This window comes from Talpa occidentalis, unplaced genomic scaffold (assembly GCF_014898055.3).
Source record: "Talpa occidentalis isolate TD23 unplaced genomic scaffold, MPIMG_talOcc4v2.1 talOcc4.15, whole genome shotgun sequence".
Lineage (NCBI taxonomy): Eukaryota > Metazoa > Chordata > Mammalia > Eulipotyphla > Talpidae > Talpa > Talpa occidentalis.
In genome coordinates, this window is record NW_023601543.1 from 14,021,016 (window position 1) to 14,039,988 (window position 18,973).

The window sequence follows — 18,973 nt, forward strand, 5'->3', positions numbered from 1 at the left end:
TTTGGCTATGGAACTGACATTTATTAAGTGTGCTATGAGCCAGGCACGCTTATAATTGACATTATTGTTTCAACAATAATGTATAAATTGAAGAAATTTTGGGTGGATGAAGTAAGTGTAGATGTGGAGTAGTGAACGCCATGCCTGGCACAAAGTATGCATCCAATAGACATCATGGCCTACACCATGCCCCAGCACTTCTCTCCCCAGCACAACACCATTTAAAAAGATGAAGAAACAGAAACCAGAGGGATTAAGTAACTTCCCCAGTCACCCAGGTTTCCAGCCCCTAATACTGTGTGTACCCTGTTACTTTGCACTGTCTCTGGGCTGTGAAAGCTACAGTTATTTCTCCTGTGGACCTGCCCCATTAGAACACACAGTTTAAACAGTTGGCTTAGAAGTTTCCCACTCTCTGACTCAGTTCCCCTTTGTGATCCAAGGCCTGTATTGAGGAGGTAGGTGCCCAGACGTTTTCAGGTGCAGTACGGATTTCCCTACGTAGGATTATAACTGGTCCCACAGAGCTTGAACCCTCTGTCTATGTCTCATTAACACCAGACTCTCATTCTGGGCCAACCATCCCCGAAGGAGGTACTCAGGTCACCTAGGCAAGGATTTTTCTGGAAACTTTGGCTTTCAGTTCTGTTCCCCTGATGCAGGTTATGGGAGGATGGCCTTGTGGGGAAAGAATTGGGGGCATGTTTAAATAAAAGAAAAGCACATTTGCTTGCTCGGGATTGAATTCAGAAAATCACATCCTTGACTGGCAGAATATTGAGAATTATTGCAAGAGTGGAGGATGCAGGAATAGCTACAACCAGAGAATGACACTGGCCCTAGGGAAGGAAGAAGTAGGCTGGGACTTGCTTATCCAGAGGTATGGTCTTTGGCCCACAGGGGATGTTGCTGAGATAAATGATAAAAGACTGTTCTTAGCAGCAACATTATGACTTGAAAATAGAATTTTTGTGAGGTCCATCAAGTTCCGTCATCCTCTGGCAGCCTATCCTGTGTTGCTCCTTATTTGGCAGAAAGGGCCACATATGCAAAGGTACCCAGTGGTAGAGGTTATAGCGGAGGTAGTTTTGTATGAAATTCTTCACACACTGGTAACTACCGTGTGTACAGAATAATTCTGGCTTTGGGATGACATCCCTATATCTTTACTATGAGAATAAGCAGGTAGTTCAGAAATGCTGCTGCACAAAACAGATTTTGTGGTTTCTTGTGATTCCCCTCCACCTCCAGGGTGACTAGCATGACAATACTTTTCTTTCTCTCTATCTTTGTCTTTTTCTCTGTCTCTCTAACTCTCATGGGCTACAGAGGTCAGTGCGTTAATAGAGCCCTAGTGCTAGGTAACAGAAATTTCAGCTTCTGAGTCGTGTCCAGGAAAATTCAAAATACTTTGCTTTGCCTATAGAGAAACAAAATTTGCCTTCTGGAAGTATCTTGACATTCTGGAAAGACTACAGGCTTTGCAGACAGGCAACTTAATTTTTGGTTCAGAGTCTTCCATGTCCTAACCGTTTGACACTGACCAACTCAGTTTAACCACCTTGGACCCAATTTTGATCACTTGTAAACTTAGGGTAATTCTTGTACATGCACTAGGTGTGTTGTGAAGATCTACTGAGATCATTTATAAAGAGAATTTAACACAGTATGTGTTGAAGACATATTTGTTGAAAAAAATGAACAAATGCATGGATATTGGTTTCTTTCCATGCCTCCCTGTGTTAAAGTGCTGTTAAAAAAGGCTCTTGCTAGCCTTTAATTAAGTGACAAGAGCATGGATGTAAAATTCAATCAACTCAGGGTCTGCACTCTTAGCTCAACCATTTACTAGCTGTGTGAAATTTGTCTGAGCCTTATTATCTTTATGCAAAAATCTGGAGAGCAAGGCCAAGTATGCAGGACTGTTGTGAAGATTAAGGGGAATAATGTATGTGATAGCACACAGCACAGGGCCTGAGACATGGAGAGTGATCTGTTATGCTAGGTCCCTTTCTCTGCCTCCCCTGGGCACCTTTGCATATGTGGGTTCTTTTAATCCTCAGAACTGTCTTGTGAAATATGTATTACTGTCCTAATAAGATAATGTATGTGGATACACCTAGTACATTATGATGCAGGTAGTCAATAAATGTTTGTTTCCTTCCCCTCCTTTTTTTAAATTAAACTAATTATTATCCTGCCAACAATCGTGCTTTTGCATGAACTATGTGAATATTTTAAAGACTGAGGTGCTCATCTTATATTGTTTTCAATTTGGAAGATAGTCTGGACACCTGGCTTATAATAAGAATTATGTTGATTTTAATAAGATGACAAAAGATCACAGAGTTTATAGATATAAAGTGCTTGTTTAATTTTTCCTTATTATAGTGAGTTATGAATAGATTAGTTTGATATTTCAAAATGTAACAATCACTAGAACAACATTTTCATATAAATTATAGTTTTACATATTAATGTAATACTTTCCTTAGCATTTAAAAATGTCATTCTTTACTCATCATGAGAAAAAGAAAGGTTTTGATATGTTTTTGGAGCCTGGGGCTGGCTGGTGTTGGGGTCCTCTAACTTTAATGTGGTCTCATCTGATCTTTTTTCACCTGGTGCCATTTAATCTCCACTAAGCTGTGTGTTAGACTATGATTTGGAGTGGGTCAAAGAGTGGATCACATTTGTGGTTGGGGCAGAGAGTGCCAGGCCAATATAAAATGTGATCTATGGTCACAGATCAGCTTAATTTCCTGTAAGTCACCATGGACAAGTTACTTAACATCTTTTTCCCCCTTAGTTTCATCATCTGACAAGTAAATATATTAGTACTTAACTGATAGGATTGTTTTGAGGATTAAATAAGATAATTTATGAATAAATTAGTTAATCGGTATAGAAGCTTCAGCACAGAGTTCACCATGTGGTGAGGGCTCAATAAATGTTAATAGCTGCCATTGCTATAACCTCTACCACTGCAATGCTAAGATATGACAAAACCATTGCAGATGGGTTAATGAGTTGACTGTCTGTCTCATAGGGTATTCCAGAACTCTGAAGAGTGGGATGAGAACTTTCTTAATTTCAACCTCCATTTTTGAAATCTTTGCAAGAAGCCTGTGCCCATCCATAACGCTTGAGTTACTTTGGCAAATCTGGGCTCGTCATTGAATCCTGATGCACTGAGACTCTTTGAGGGCCATAAGCGATCACTCATACCTCTTGTTGTCATTATCCAAAGCTTTGGCTGTAGAAAGTGTAGGAAACTGGGCTGAATGTAATTTGAATGCAAGAGAGCCCTTGACTATTTTTAACTTTAATTGTGATAGCATCTATTTCAATTTTTTCTCCCTTAAAAGCAGAATATATTAAATGATCTTAGTAAAGTTCCATCTCAACTAATCAGAATTTTACAAGAAATATCCCTGTCTCTAAATAAACCAGATAGCCTGTTTTATAGAGGGATTTTCTAGTTGCCATGACTATACGAGGAGGAAGGAAAAGGGAATACAACTTGGTTGATTAAATCCTTTTTATTTTGGAAAATTGACCAGTTGTTTGGCTGCTTTGGAGAATAAATTAATACAGGTAAATTTTCTAAGTAGCACATTGATAGCTCAGGTGGGAATAGTGAACCTTGATGTGTGGTCTGGAAATTTTTAATCAATTACAGACTAGTGTGTGAGCATGACTTTACCGGCAATAAAAATGGGAGGCAGAAGAGTCATGGAGATTTTTGTCCCATGAATTGTCACAAATGGAATGATGAAAGCTTCAGATAATCTCCAGTGTGGGGGCCTTTTATGTCCCCTTATGGTACCTCCAAGCCCTTGGAGATTTAGAATATATTGTTTTAGCACTATGCCTTTAAAATTTTTTAAATCAGATATTTCCTTCCTTCCTTCTATCCATTCTATTATTCCTTCCTAGAATATTTCCTAAGTAAACATTAGATGCCTAGGCTTTTTTAAAAGATTTATTTATTTATGCATACAAGAGCTGGGGCACAGGCCAGAGGTGCGGGGTGTGAGAGGATTCACCAGAGACAGAGTGGAAGATGCTTAGGCTTTATGCTAGGTATTGGGGTACAGCATGTTCAAGACAGAAACTACCCCTATTCTCAAGGAGTTGACAATTTATAGTGATCTCAGGTATACTCAACTTGATATAGAAGAAAGAGAGCTTCTCAATCATGTTTGAGATTTATCTTATATACAACTTCTTATATGTACTTTCACTCTTTTTTTTTTTTTTAAAGATTTATTTATTTATTCAGACAAGCACTGGGTACAGTCAGAAGCACAGGAGGGTGAGAGAATTCACCAGAGCCAGAGCGGAGAATAGAGCAGGCAGACTGACGAAACACACTGCTGAGGGGAGCAGCGGGCGGCAGGAGAGGTCTGCACACCATGTGGGACCCTCACCGGTGGCCGGGGATCGAACAGGCGGTGCAGAGGCTGTGGGCAGCTTTGCAGCCCAGCGCTCAACCGCTGCGCCACTGGGGAGGCCCTGTACTTTCACTCTTTAACTTGTAGGATTGAAGGATTTAGGTTAAAAGATCCTTTTAATATTTATTTATTTATATCTTTATATTTCATTTTTATTATAATTTTTGAATGGATATGAACATTGAGAGAATTCCATAATCAGTCCTGGGGTATCTTGCAACACTAACACCTAGGAATAATTAGAGTCAGTCCACTTATTTTATCTAAAAGGGAACTCAGGGCTGGACTGCTGGAATCCCTCTCTCACCTCCCTCCATTCAAAAATGAATATGATTTATCTTGGCATCAGTTACTAACACTGGCCCAGGTGGCTGCATGGTGCCATCAGAAGTTTGTGGAATCCCCTCCTGCAGGAATAGAGGAGCAAAGCCAGTTGTTCTGTGAATGTCAGCTGGAAGCCATAGGCCCATCGTGCAGGAGCCATGGCACAGGACTTGGGAATTCTAAGAGATCGTGCTTAGGAAACATAAAATCTATGACCAGTTTTCATCTACTTATTCATGCGTGGACAGATCAAAAGGGCATTAGTACTGACTAGTATTGGGAATAAAAGAGCACACCAAAACACCTTTTCCACATTTCCAGACTCAAAAAGTATCATTTCCATGAGTTAACAACTTCCAAGGGGACAGTGGCCATCAGGCAAGTAAACAAAGTTGGGAACAGAAGTATGAGTCCACTGATACTGTACTTTTCCTCTTCTTCTAGAGCTTCTCAATGGATTAATTTTCTTTTACCCAGAGAAAAGAAAATACAGGTGTGTGGGTAGAATGAAATCACAGTGTCTCTTTCCAGTTACTGAAAGATAATATAGATTAATATAATACCTACTACATATAGAGAAGGAGCTAGAGCTCTGTTGTACTGAATCAGTGAGTAGACCAGGGATGAATGGGCATGATTTAGTTGTGATTTTGGTTAGTTTCTATTATAACTTATCAGCTAAGGAATATGGAGTGTAGGAGCTACTAATAACTATAATTATATTTTTTATAATTGATTTTAATGTATTTTATAGATAGTACTTTAAACAATTATAAAAATTTCATTTTTTAATAGAAACAACACTTTAAAACACAACATTTTGTTTAGGGGTAGAGGTTTACAGCTCTTCAGAGGAATGTTACCCTATCACACCCACCTTCAAAGCTCCCAAAATTCTCCATTAAAATCCATTAGGCCCTATCCCCAATTTACTTCCCAACCCCCATGGTACCCTTTGGTATCTTCAATTCTGTCAGATTCCTAAGGTTTGGTTTGCTTTATTTTGTCTATTGTTTTATTTTTTTTCTTTATATTATGGATATGTGTGAAATCATCTGGTATTTCTCTTTCTCTTTGTAATTCACTTCACTTAGCATAATACTTCCACTGCTATCCAAGGATTTCATTTTTTTTTTACAACTGAGTAGTACTGTAATGTGTATATATACCACATCATCACTTTGACAAGATTCCCTTTATGATAAAAACTCAAAAAATGGGGACAAAATAAACATACCTCAATATGCTAAAGGCCACTCATGGCAAACAAATAGTTAACATCATTCTCCATGGTAAAAATCATAAAGCTTTTCCTCTAAGATCAGGACAAGATGGAGGTGTCCACTTTCAGCATTACTATTCAACATTGTATGGCAATTAGGCCAAAGAAAGATATGAAAGAATATAAATTGGGAAAGAAGTGAAACTATCACTATTTGAAAAATAGTGATAATGAAAAAATATATAGAAAACCCTAAAGACTCCACTTAACGATTTTTTAAAGATTGTGCCTAATCATCAGCACTCATTTTGTCTATAAGACAAAGCATATAGCATTATTCTTAATTTCCAGATGAAGAAACTGAGGCTCAGAAAGATTAAGACTGTTATCAAGGTCACACAGCTAATATGGGATAACCAGAAGTCAATCAATTGGTCTTGAGGGTTTTTTTTTTTAAGATTTATTTATTTATGCATATAAGAACTGGGGTACAGGCCAGAGGTGTGGGGGGTGAGGGGATTCACCAGAGACAGAGTGGGGAGCAGAACAGGTAGATCTACTGAAATACACTGCTGAGGGGAGCAGCAGGCGAGTCAGGAGAGGTCTGCTGTGCCATGTGGGTAGCTCCCCTGCTGGGGATCAAACTCTGCTGCAGTGGCTGCGGATAGCTTCAGAGGTTGCGCCTTAACCCCTTGCGCTACGAGGGAGGCCCGAGGGAGTTTTATATATATATATATATATATATATATATATATATATATATATACACACACACACACACAAGAACCGGGGTACAGGCCAGATGCGCGGGAAGGTGAGAGGATTCACCGGAGACAGAGCCGGGAACTGAACAGGCAGACTGACAAAATACACTGCGGAGAGGAACAGCGGGTGAGACAGGAGAGGTCTGCTTCGCCATGTGGGATTCTCGCTGGCTGGCCAGGATAGAACCGGCGCTGCAGAGGCTGCGGACAGCTTCACAGTGCAGCACTCAACCGCCTGTGCCACCAGGAAGGCCCCCCGAGGGAGTTCTTAAGGAAGGATTCCCTCCCTAGCATTCTCTCAGGCTATAAATAAGCTCTTTTTGAATGAAATTGGCAGCTCAGACTTCCAATGAGGCAATAGGCATTTACCAGGTTAAAGTCCAGTGTAGAACTACGCTCTGCAAAACCAATCCAGATGAAAATGAACTATTTTGTTTATTGCCATTTCTATTTTAAGTTTGTGTTCTCTGATTTTGATGTGAAAATATAGGGCTGGGATGGTGGGTGGCATCATGTATACCCCTTCTTGGTTTGTTACAGTTACATTCACAGTTTCCTTTGTGAACTAACGTACACTTGTATGAACATATGAAATTACTTTTCCGAGCTCGAAAACACACCAGTTTCACAATTTCCCTGAAACAATGTGCCAATGCAAAAAGGGGCAGGTTTTGCCATTTTCTGCCTAAAAACAAACAAATGAGTTCATTCCTTTAATCAACTTGTTCATTTTCCCAGTAGCTTTCTTGGCATAGGGACGGAAACTTCTCTGTGAGAACAGTCTGTATGTGTGAGTGTGTGAGGACCACCCTATAGCAGTGTTTTAAAACTTTTCCTTTTCTTTTAATATTTTTTCCCAAGTTCTGCCTGATAATCATGGCTTGTATCTGGAAGCCCACTCGCTAAGAGCAGGTTGAGTCATAAGTAGGTTGTAAGAGGGCAGGAGACCTGCAGCGATGACTAAGAGAGTCATTATTTGATCAAAAAGGGAAAATAGGTATTGGTTTGAAAGAAAGACTGGGGGAGCATGAAGAACTTCTTGAACAGGGGAAAAAAACACTTGGAAGCTAGCTGGCAGGGTGAGTGGGGACCGGAGAAAACCAGTCTTGTGCAGTAGGACTTGCTGCTGCATTTTAATCACATCTCTGTGTGACTGTTTTTTTCCCCCTCATTCTGTTGTTTCATCAAGCAAGAAAGGACACAGAGGGGATTCAGTAGTAACCTAGCTGTTTCAACTTTGTACTGTATGGAATCTCCCCCCTTGCACATTTTAAAATTGGCTTCTAGAATTTTTCATTGCAAGTTCAAGTAGATACAAACACAGTATACTTTGTCACCTTGTAAATGTTGACAAGGAGAATATTTAAAACTGAACTGTTCATCACTCTATTTAAGCTGCCTCAGTAGATTCTAAGTATGATAGCATTTGGATATTTACGGTTACCCATTAAAATGTAAATGGACAAGTTCTCTAACAGACATTTAGCACCATTACCTGTTCTTGAACTCATGCTTCCATTCACTTTCCCCATGGAGTTTTAGGCTAACATCATACATATTTTTACACTTTCTCTTGACTTATCATAAATCTCGACAAAAATATGTATAGCCAATTAAATTTGAAACTAAAAAGGTCATCCATGTGACCAGAAGGCTCCAACGTATTAAAGTAAATAGGTAGGGCCTCCCCTGGTGGCGCAGCAGTTGAGCGCCATGCTGTGAAGCTGTCCTCAGCCTCTGCAGCGCTGGTTTGATCCCGGCCAGCTGGAGATGGTCCCACATGGTGCCGCAGACCTCTCCTGCCGCGCCTGCCGCTCCCCTCAGCAGTATATTTCGTCATTCTGCCTGTTCTGTTCCCCACTCTGTCTCTGGTGAATCCTCTAACCTTCCTGTACATCTGGCCTGTACCCTGGTTCTTGTATAAAAAAAACAAAAGATTTAAAAAAAAAAAAAAAAAAAAGGTAACTAAGTAGTTACAAAGGAAGTGAAAGGGAATTAATTAGAACCCAGGACTACTGCTCCAACTTCAAGATCTAATTCATTCTGCTCCTGGAGCACCCTTGGGACCTCCAAGAATAAAACGACTGCTGTCATAGTAAGATCCAAGACCTTTCTGCTGTGAGGTGGGAGATGGCAATTGTGAAACGAATGGTGAGAGGCAGACCAGAATGACTCTTCAAATTCAGGCACATTCACAGCAGATCAGCTTTAGAGGAAGGTCTATGTATAAATTAGAAATTCATTCTCTTAAAAGTATTGCTGCCTTGGGAAGCAATTATGTCTGTCTAGGGCAGGATTCCTCAAGAGCAGCACTATTTTTTTTTTAACATTGGCTTTATTTATTTGTTTGTTTGTTTGTTTTTAAGATTTATTTATTTATTTATTTATTTATACAAGCATTGGGTACAGTCAGAAGTGCGGGAGGGTGAGAGAATTCACCAGAGCCAGAGCAGGGAGCAGAGCAGGCAGAAGGACCGAAGTACACTGCTGAGGGGAGCAGCGGGCGGCAGGAGAGGTCTGTGCGCCATGTGGGACCCTCCTCCGGTGGCCGGGGAGCAGCCGGGGATCGAACCAGCGCTGCAGAGGTTGCGGGCAGCTTCGCAACCCAGCGAAGAGCAGCACTATTAACACTTGGAGCCAAACAACCCTTTGTTGTGGCAAGGGCTTGTTTGTGGGATAGAGCGTTCAACAGCTTTCCACACACACCATGTGCCTGGAGCAGCCCCCTCTCCAGTTGTGACAATCAGTAATGTCTGTGGATTATTTCCAAATGTATGTGTAGGGGGCAAAATCACCCCCAGTTGAGCACTACTGATCCTGGCTTACCCATAACACAGTCTGAAGATTGCATATTTAGCTTGTTGGATTGTGAACAAGGCCAAATCAGTCAAATGTGTTATTTGTGATTTATTCAGGAAAAGGGCAAAATCTGGTTGTTTGTGTTTAATAAATTCCCTTCCCACAAGAGTGGGAAGTTGTTGAGCCCATGGGGATAGGGAGTTAGTTGCTGAATATATCTGAAAGGTTGTTGGGCCTGACCAAGCCTTGGGTCTTGAGGGGACCAAAATTAGGTTATGAGAGTTGATTTAGAGATTCCAGAAAAAAGGGATGAGTGGAAAGGGGGATGAAATTACTAGTAACAGAAATTGTAATAACGGCTGCCATTTACTGTTGGCTAGCTATTGTGCTAAGTAATTTGTATGGATTACCTGGCTGAGTAATTACAATAACTCAGGAGACAATCACTTGTTAGGGTATAGGTTAAACTGTTGTAACAAAAACACTAAAAAAAATCAGTGACTTAGACAAAATAGAAATACACTTATCTCCACAGAAAGACCAGGTAGACTGCATAGGATTATTCTGACATACCATGTTGAAAATCCAGGATTCCTCTGTACTCTTGCTCTGTTATTTTTAATACTCAGCTTCCATCTCATGGCCCCGGATGGCAACTCTCAATTCTGCTATGCAGTCAGTATTTCAGCCAATGGAGAAAAGGGAAGGGGGAAGGCAAGGATATGAATTTTTCTTTTAAGGGCATGATCTGAAATTTGCACATAATATTCCCTTCAAATTATTATTATTTTTTAAAGATTTATTTATTTATTTATTTATTTATTTATTTATTTATTTATTTATTTATTTATTTATACAAGCACTGGGTACAGTCAGAAGCGCGGGAGGGTGAGAGAATTCACCAGAGCCAGAGCGGGGAGCAGAGCAAGCAGAGGGATGAAATACACTGCTGAGGGGAGCAGCGGGTGCGGCAGGAGAGGTCTGTTGTGCCATGTGGGACCCTTGCCAGTGGCTGGGGGATCGAAGCTGTGCTGCAGAGGCTGCGGGCAGCTTCGCAGCCCAGCGCTCAACTGCTGCACCACCAGGGGAGGCCCTCCATTCAAATTATTGATGTGACCCAGCTACAAAGGAAATGAGGACTCCAGCTGGACAGCCACGGCTCCAGCTATTAGGGTCAGTAAAGAGCCCAACAACAATTTTCAGTAACATTTTATTGGCACATAGTCATTCCATTCATTAATGTATTTTTTTTAATGCAGCTTTCTTGCTACAGTGGCATTGTTCAGTAGTTGTGACGAATACCAGATAGCTTGAAAAACCCAAAAGATCCTCTGGCCTTAAAAAATAATCTTTGCTAATCCCTGTTATAGAAGAAGGAGAGAATGGATATTTTGGAACACCTTGCAGCCTCTGCTACAATTCTTACTTAACAGATGAGGAAATAGAAGCATATAGAGGTCAAGTGAATGACCCAAGGTGACATACTGATAAGTGGCAAAGCTAAGATCTGAACATGGGTCTGTTTGGCTCCAGGGTAAAAACACCATTCACTATATTTTATTGCCTCAACAATTCATTCAGCAAATATTTATTGTGTGTATTCTGGGTCAAACAATATTCGAGATCCTGGGGATATGGTAGTGAATGAAAGAGAGAGAATCCATTCTCTTGTGAAGCTGACATAAAAGGATACAGACTATTAGAAGAGAATTAAGTAAAATGTATTAGGTGTTGTAAATCAAAATAAATCAGGAAAGAAGGAAGACAGTCAAAGTCGGGATTAATTTGTAAAAAGAAATAGGGAAGAATGGCATCACTGTGGGGGAGACCAAGAAGAATGAGTCTGGGGCAAATTTTTTGAGGAAGAGGTGAAAGTCTGGACTGAAAAACTCCAAAACTCCCCGAGTTTCCTCTGAAACCGGAGCCAAAGTAACCAAGAGAGCAGTGTGGACGCCCATGGCACATGTATTTTTTTATGCAGCTTTACAGGTGTAAAGCACCTGTGTAGGAAGAAGACTGGCCTAGAGGTATCAGGTATTATCGTGGAGAATTTGCCTTTTTAGACAGAATTCTAAGAACCCTTTGCATATCGGACAACGAACAATACATGTCTACATGTAATTAATAGCAGGCAGTGAGTTGGCCTGTCTGTTGCAATCTCACAGAACTGTATTTAAATAATATCAGCTCAGATTTATTTGCTTTCAGGGAAATTGTTGTTAGTACTGTTATTGTCACAATTTATTGAGCTTTTCTCTTTTTTTAATGATTTATTTATTTATTTATACAAGCACTGGGTACAGTCAGAAGCGCGGGAGGGTGAGAGAATTCACCAGAGCCAGAGGGGAGAGCAGAGCATGTAGACCGACGAAGTACACTGCTGAGGGGAGCAGCGGGCGGCAGGAGAGGTCTGCATGCCATGTGGGACCCTCGCTCGTGGCCGGGGATCGAACCAGCACTGCAGAGGTTTTGGGCAGCTTCGCAACCCAGTGCCAACCGCTCAGCCACCGGGGAGGCCCAATTTATTGAACTTTTCTATGCGACAGGCAGTTTATATACATGGTGTCATCTAGTCATTATATAACTGTATATATGGATACTGCTTTCTCTTTTATTTAAAAAAAGTCAGTGCTATTTTTTCCTCCAATTTTATTGATTTACCGATCATTTCCATAAACTTATAACCCGGGGATACAACTTCACCTCTCCATATATGCAAACACTTTGGTCACCCTCCACCAAACCTGCAGTGCCAATGCCTCATCACCTTCCCTCCTTTACCCCCTACTTCTTTACCCACCCCCTCTGGCAACTAGTATATTTTTCACAGTCTAGGAATTATTTTTGTTGATTTTTTGCCAGATTGTTTTCTTTTGCTATTTATAGTGTCCAAATGAGTTAAACCATTCGGTAACTGTTTTTCTCTTTCTGACTTATTTCACTTACCATAATCACCCGAAGATTCATCCAGCTTGTCCCCAAAAAACACTGTATCATCTTTTTAGATAGCTGATTAGGATTCCATTGAGTATATATTCTACAATCTCTTTATCTAGTCATCTGTCAATGGGCATTTAGGTTGGTCCCATGCCTTGGCTATTGTGAGTAATATGGCTGTGAAGATGGGAATACATCTTTTTGTATTAGAGTTTCATAGTCTTTGGGTAAATATCATACTAGTGTTATCTTAAATTATCTTCAAGTTAAATCAAGTGGTGCAATAAAGAGGTGTTAGGTAGCAAGTAGTAATGAGAAATGTACAATTTTCCTCCTGTGCATTTATATTGCTTAATTGTGTTTACGTATAGTGATTAGTAATGTTGATTAATGCATGCTTCTTTTTTTTTTTTTTTTTGTGGGACCCTCGCCAGCCGCTGGGAATGAACCGGCGCTACAGAGACTGCGGGCAGCCTTGCAGCCCAATGCTCAACCACTGCGCCACCAGGGGAGGCCCGATTAATGCATGCTTCTGCAGGGCTTCTTTTATAAAGAATTTTATTTTGTAAGGAAAAAATAATGTTCATTTAGTGCTTGCCATATGTTAGATATGGTTCTAATTACATTACATATAATTAATTTTCAAAATAACACTGTGAGAAACTACTATTATCCTCATTTTTTAGACAAGAAAACTGAGGCCCAGAGAATTTAAGTAATGTGGCTAAAGTCACAAAATAAATGGAGAGGCTGGAAATTGACTTTGCATAGTCTGACACTAATCTTCATGTATTGAATCATTATGCTACACTGCCTCACACAACAGACCAATAAAAAAATTAAATGACAAAACATGCTAGCTTCTCTCCCACCGCCCTAGATGTATATAGAAAGCCTGGTAATTTACATGTTGAGATCTAACCCAGGATCACTATCTCCCTAATATCAGTGTATCTGAACTGCAAGCAGAGAACCATGGAGCAAATATTTCATTTCTAGATGTCTGCTCTGGGAAAAACAAATTTAAAAAGTGACAGCAGGATCATAGCATGTGTGACTATCTACCCTAGATTGTGTAGCTCCAGATGGAAGTGTGTGCATGTGTGTTCAGCGATGTGAAGTTTCAGATGTTGGCTGCTGGGATTTCTCTCCAGATGATACAGCTGGGGAGATGCTAAAATGATGCTTTTTATGGGGAAAGATTTAAAACTAAGAATTTTTTTTTTCTTTTTTAGGATATACATTACACCTGGCTTTCCAGGTGTTAATTCTCTCCTCCAACTACCATTCTTCAAGCTCAGGGATGTCGCAACAAAACAAATATGGAAGACCAGTGCCAATTTCACACTCTGATTAAGAAGATCATAAATATGATTTATTATCTCGCCTGCCATTCCTTTGAATTGTCAACATTTCATAAAGATTTTCCTTGTGAATTTCTTATGTCCAAAATGGCAAAACAGATGTCAAGCATGGACCTACACATCTCCTTTGAATGTGAATTTTGGTGGGGAGGGAGTTTTGACTTACTATCAGTATGGTTGTGCTCTGGATTGTTCTCTTACAGATTGGAATAGATTTTCACTGAGCCATTCCTTCTCCTGTTTATATCCCTCATCCATATTTCACACCCATACCAGATGACAGGATCAGTTGAATTCCATAAAAGAGTTTTCGTGGGAGCACATTTAACCGGCTATGATGAGGACAAATCCCTGGAGATGGCTATCATCGCTTCAGAAACTCTACCCATTGATAGAATTTACTGATTCATTCTGATTTACTGATAGAGTTGGACTGTGTAGGAAATCTATGTAGTGTGATCTGACATAACAGCATGGGGAAACTGACACTTCCCCAGGAACTTCTGACTTCCATGAGACCAGAAAATAGTACTCTGAAAGTCACTGAGTTTATCATATTGGGGTTTGGAGACCTCAAGGAATTGGGTCCCTTACTCTTCCTGGTGTTTGGCATTGTCTACTTAGCTACTATTTCTGGGAATCTCCTCCTTGTGGTTCTGGTGAGCACTCAGCGGGGACTCCAGACACCAATGTACTTTTTTCTGGCAAATCTCTCCTGTCTGGAGGTCTGTTATACATCCAATATTGTGCCCAGGATGCTGGTGGACTTGTTGAGAGACAATAAAGTGATCTCCATGGCAGGTTGTATTATTCAGCTCTATTTCTTTGGGGCTCTGGGTAGTACTGAATGTTACCTTCTGGCAGTGATGTCATATGACCGGTACCTGGCTATCTGCCGGCCCTTGCACTACCCAACCCTTATGCATGGGACCATATGTGTGGGGCTCGTAACTGGATCCTGGCTTAGTGGCTTCACAGTGGCAGCTGCGTTCCAGGCAGCTATGGTGTCCAGTTTGACTTTCTGTAATGGCAATGAGATCGACCACTTCTTTTGTGACTTGAAACCTCTGCAGAAGCTCTCTTGTTCAGATCCCTACCTTGTCAACCTGGTCTGCATGAGTTTAACAGCACTGGTGACTTTGGCCCCCTTTGGACTAACCTTAGCCTCCTACTGGAGGATTCTTTCCACAGTCTTGCATATACCTTCCATGGCTGGGAGGCAGAAGGCATTCTCCACTTGTTCTTCTCATCTAGTGGTGGTGACCTTGTTTTATGGGACCTTGATTCTGGTCTATGCTGTGCCCTTGGCTGGTCGGGTGCCAGTTGTCAACAAAATCTTCTCCCTGCTTTATACTGTTGTCACTCCCATGTGTAACCCTCTCATTTACAGTCTGAAAAACAAAGATGTCAAGGATGCCCTGAGGAAGCTGAGGATTTGATCTTAAAAGGATGAACTCCATTCACTCAACAAAAATGATGGTGGACTGAAGGCCAAGGTGCTCTTCCCATCCGCAGGGAACTTCAAGGCTGACAAGAAAAACAGGATAGATTATAATCTCTGTAACCTGAAAAAAATATTTTTTATTGAGGGAACATTAGTTTACAACACCATGTATAACATGAAATATTGTGTAATTCCCCAACTATCTCTTTAGATGATTGGTGTTTGGGGGTTAGGGGGTGTTAGCCGACTTGTCTTGGTTCCAGCACCTTGAAATGATCTAGTTTTCCCTGAGCATATTTACACTGCCAGAGGGAGGAGCACTTCCTGGTAGATGGGAGGGGAACCTTTCTGGGACAGATAAAAAATAATTGCTGGATTTAATTTCCCCAAAAGCTCAATTTTGGGCTGGCAGGTGTGCTTTAATTGTGTTCAGTTTTCTCTGTGTATGTATTTTTGTTAAGTCAGACTGGGAATCCCGGGGTTGAAGGAGAAGTAACTGCACTACCCCCATAAGAATGACGAAACACCCTAAGTAAAGGGGTCTAGTTTATTTGCTTCAGCACTCAAGCTCGAGTTCTGTCTAAAAGGCTGACTTTTCAATGGCTAAGAAAAATGCTGCACCTCTACTTAGCCTGGGATTAAAAGGCATAAAGAAGAAATCGAATAAAATATGTGAAAACCCAGTGGAAGACCAGTTCTGGAAAAATATGCATTGAGCACTTACAGCAATTTGTTAGACATGTGGATTGCCTCAAGGCGTTCTTTTCTAAGTTGAATTTTCTCTGACATTTACAGCTACCACAGTGTTTTCATTTCATTCTTTCCGTTCTCCGCCCAGATCCTCCTTCTTCTGGCCTTACTTGTGCTTTTGTTTCTTATTTTTGTATGTGTTACCAGCTACCTAACATTATCAACTGGTATATTCAAGCTACTTTCCAAGGAGGGGGGCAAAAAGATTCAGCTCTGATAGGGAAGATAATACATGTATTCATTTACTCAATAAAAATACTTATTGAGAGCTTAATATTATCCAGTCATTGTACTATGTGTTAGGAATAGAATAGGGACAATATAGATGCAGCTTCTGACCTGAAAGTTATTATAGTCTGGTGGCCTTCATGTTCAAACTGCTCAGAATGTAAATTTTTATATTACTATAGGCTATGCAGATCTTGAAAGTACTTCCTATAAAGAGAACCTCTGCAGGTAAATCCCAATATTCTTATTTACCTTAATTTTCAGAATAGTTAAATAATTAATATGAAACAACCAAACGCTAAGACCTAACAAAGCTTTTTTTTTTTTTAAGGATGTATGAACAAATACAAATGTTCAGTATTCCCTCGCTCAGCTAAATTAATACATTTTTTTCCTTTCAGACCCTGCTTTTCTTGGTATTCTCCCTGACTGTCCTACTCATGTCACTTCCTCCCCTGAGAAGCATTTAATTATTCCTCTTCATTTGACAAGTAGTGAGTACAGCCCTGCATTTTCTATGTATATGTCCTATCTTCAGAGTGAGATTATAAACCCTTTAAGGACAGGTGCAGGATGTCATTTCTAGATGTCCCCTTACTTACCCAACCCTTACATATCCAGCCTAGTTCACTGCACACAGATGTTTGAGACCTATTTTCATAGAATAAAACCCTCAACATGGGACTCAGGATCTTCTATGATCCCTCTCTAGCTTCTCTCTCCAATCTCATCTCCAGCCAGGCTCCATTTCAAAAGTTACCATTTAACGCTTGCAATTTTTTTTGGAGCATTTTTATTTTATTTTATATATATTTTACATAATTTTTCATTTTTGCACAATGTATGCATTTTCATCTTGGTTATAGTCCCCATATGATTCCCTCCCCCTTGTTTTGATCCTACTTCCTCTCCGCCCCCCATAGCGTGTCCCTGGTTTATAGTTGTTTGTTGATTTTGATTTTTTCTTTATTATAATTAGTCTTTTTCCTGGTCCTTTATTTAGGTTTTCTAAATTCCTGCTATGAGTGAGACCATCTGGAATTTTTCTTTTTCTTTCTGGCTTATTTCGCTGAGCATGATCCCTTCCAGCTCCATTCATGTTGCTGCAAATGGCATGAGTTTATCTTTTTGATTGCTGAGTAATATTCCATGGTGTATATATACCACATCTTCTTGATCCAGTCATCTATTTTGGGGCATTTGAGTTGTTTCCACAGCTTACCTATTGTAAATAGTGCTGCTATAAACATAGGGGTGCAGGTGCCCTTTCCAATTAATGTTTCTGTGTCCTTTGGGTAAAGACCTAGGAGTGGAATTGCTGGATCATATGGAAGCTCCATCTTTAGTAGGTTGAGGAATCTCCACACAGCCTGGACCAGTTTGCACTCTCACCAGCAGTTCAGGAGAGTTCCTTTTTCTCAACATCCTCGCCAACATTTGTTGTTACTAGTTTTTTTTTAAAATGTAATGGTTGTAATTCTTACCATGTGTTTGTTGAAAAACCCTGTGCCGTGTTTGCTGAAAAACCCTGCACCATGTTTGCTTTTCACGCAGCTAATGCCCTGTCAGCCTTTATTCTTAGTCCATCATCATCACCAGGAAGTAGCGTCTGATTCTTTTTTCCTACCTGACATGTTGAAGTGGTGCTCTTCTGGTTTAAGTAGTAGCTGTATTTTCTGGTAGTTTCCCATTGCAACTTCAGGACCAAGAAGAATGTTTGGCATAGGAGACTTTCAACGAATACTTGGTGAATAAATAGCTGATGGGTTTATGTCTTCCTTTCTTACTAGATTATTATTGTTTCCATGGTTTCAAATACTATGCATATACTGATGATCTCTCCACAATTTAATACTATGATCAATACTATAAAGGACAAGTAGAGGGTGCTAGGAAGGCACATAACAAGAACTCCTAATTTGCATTGGGTTGGGAATATAGGTGAAGATGTTGCAGAAGATGTAACATTTGAACAGAGACTTGAAAGAAAATAAGAGTAAGCCAAGCAAAAGTCAGTTACTAGGTGGGTTAAGAGCAGGAAGGACTTCAGTAGAGGGGCTAGCTATCAGGAGGGTCACTGGTGATAAATACCTTGACGAATTTTAGGAACATGAAAAGGCTAGAGTGGTAACAACACAGTGATGGGCGAATACTAGCACAGCTGGGGCTGAGAAGGTAGGCAGGAACCAGAAACTGCAAGACCTCACTGGGTTTCATTGCGAGATTTGAACTCTTTGAATGTGTTTGGTAGAGTGGCATGATCCACTTTATGTTTTAAGATCACTCTGGTTTTTATGTGGAGAATAACTTTTAATGGAAGTGGAGGGCTAATAGATTTTGGGAAGCCACTGATTACAATATTACCAGTGAGAGATGGGAGTAGTGTGGACTTGTAGAGCAGTGACAGATAGGAAGAAATGAATTGAACTTGATATACTGAGAGGTAGAAATGATAGTGTTTGGTGATGGATTATAGAGGAAGGCATCAATAATAACTTTCCAGTTATTGGTTTGTAAATTGAATATGTTGCTTGTACCATTCACTGGGATGGGAGAACTCTGGAATAGAGCCAGGTTTGGGGGAGCAGAAGTGATGAGATCAATTTTGTATGAGAGTATTCTCATAGAGCAGTGGATATTAAATAGGTAGTTAAATGTACTGGTCTGGAGCTCAGAAGAGATAT

The 18,973-nt window shown here is 40.3% G+C and overlaps 1 protein-coding gene across 1 annotated transcript; it reads left to right on the top strand.

Moving 5' to 3' along the window:
* Positions 1–14,340: 14,340 nt before the first annotated feature.
* LOC119246457 (olfactory receptor 11A1-like) lies at positions 14,341–15,306 on the top strand. Its single transcript, XM_037512815.1, has one exon. The coding sequence runs from the start codon at positions 14,341–14,343 to the stop codon at positions 15,304–15,306; it is 966 nt and encodes a 321-aa protein (XP_037368712.1).
* Positions 15,307–18,973: the final 3,667 nt, after the last annotated feature.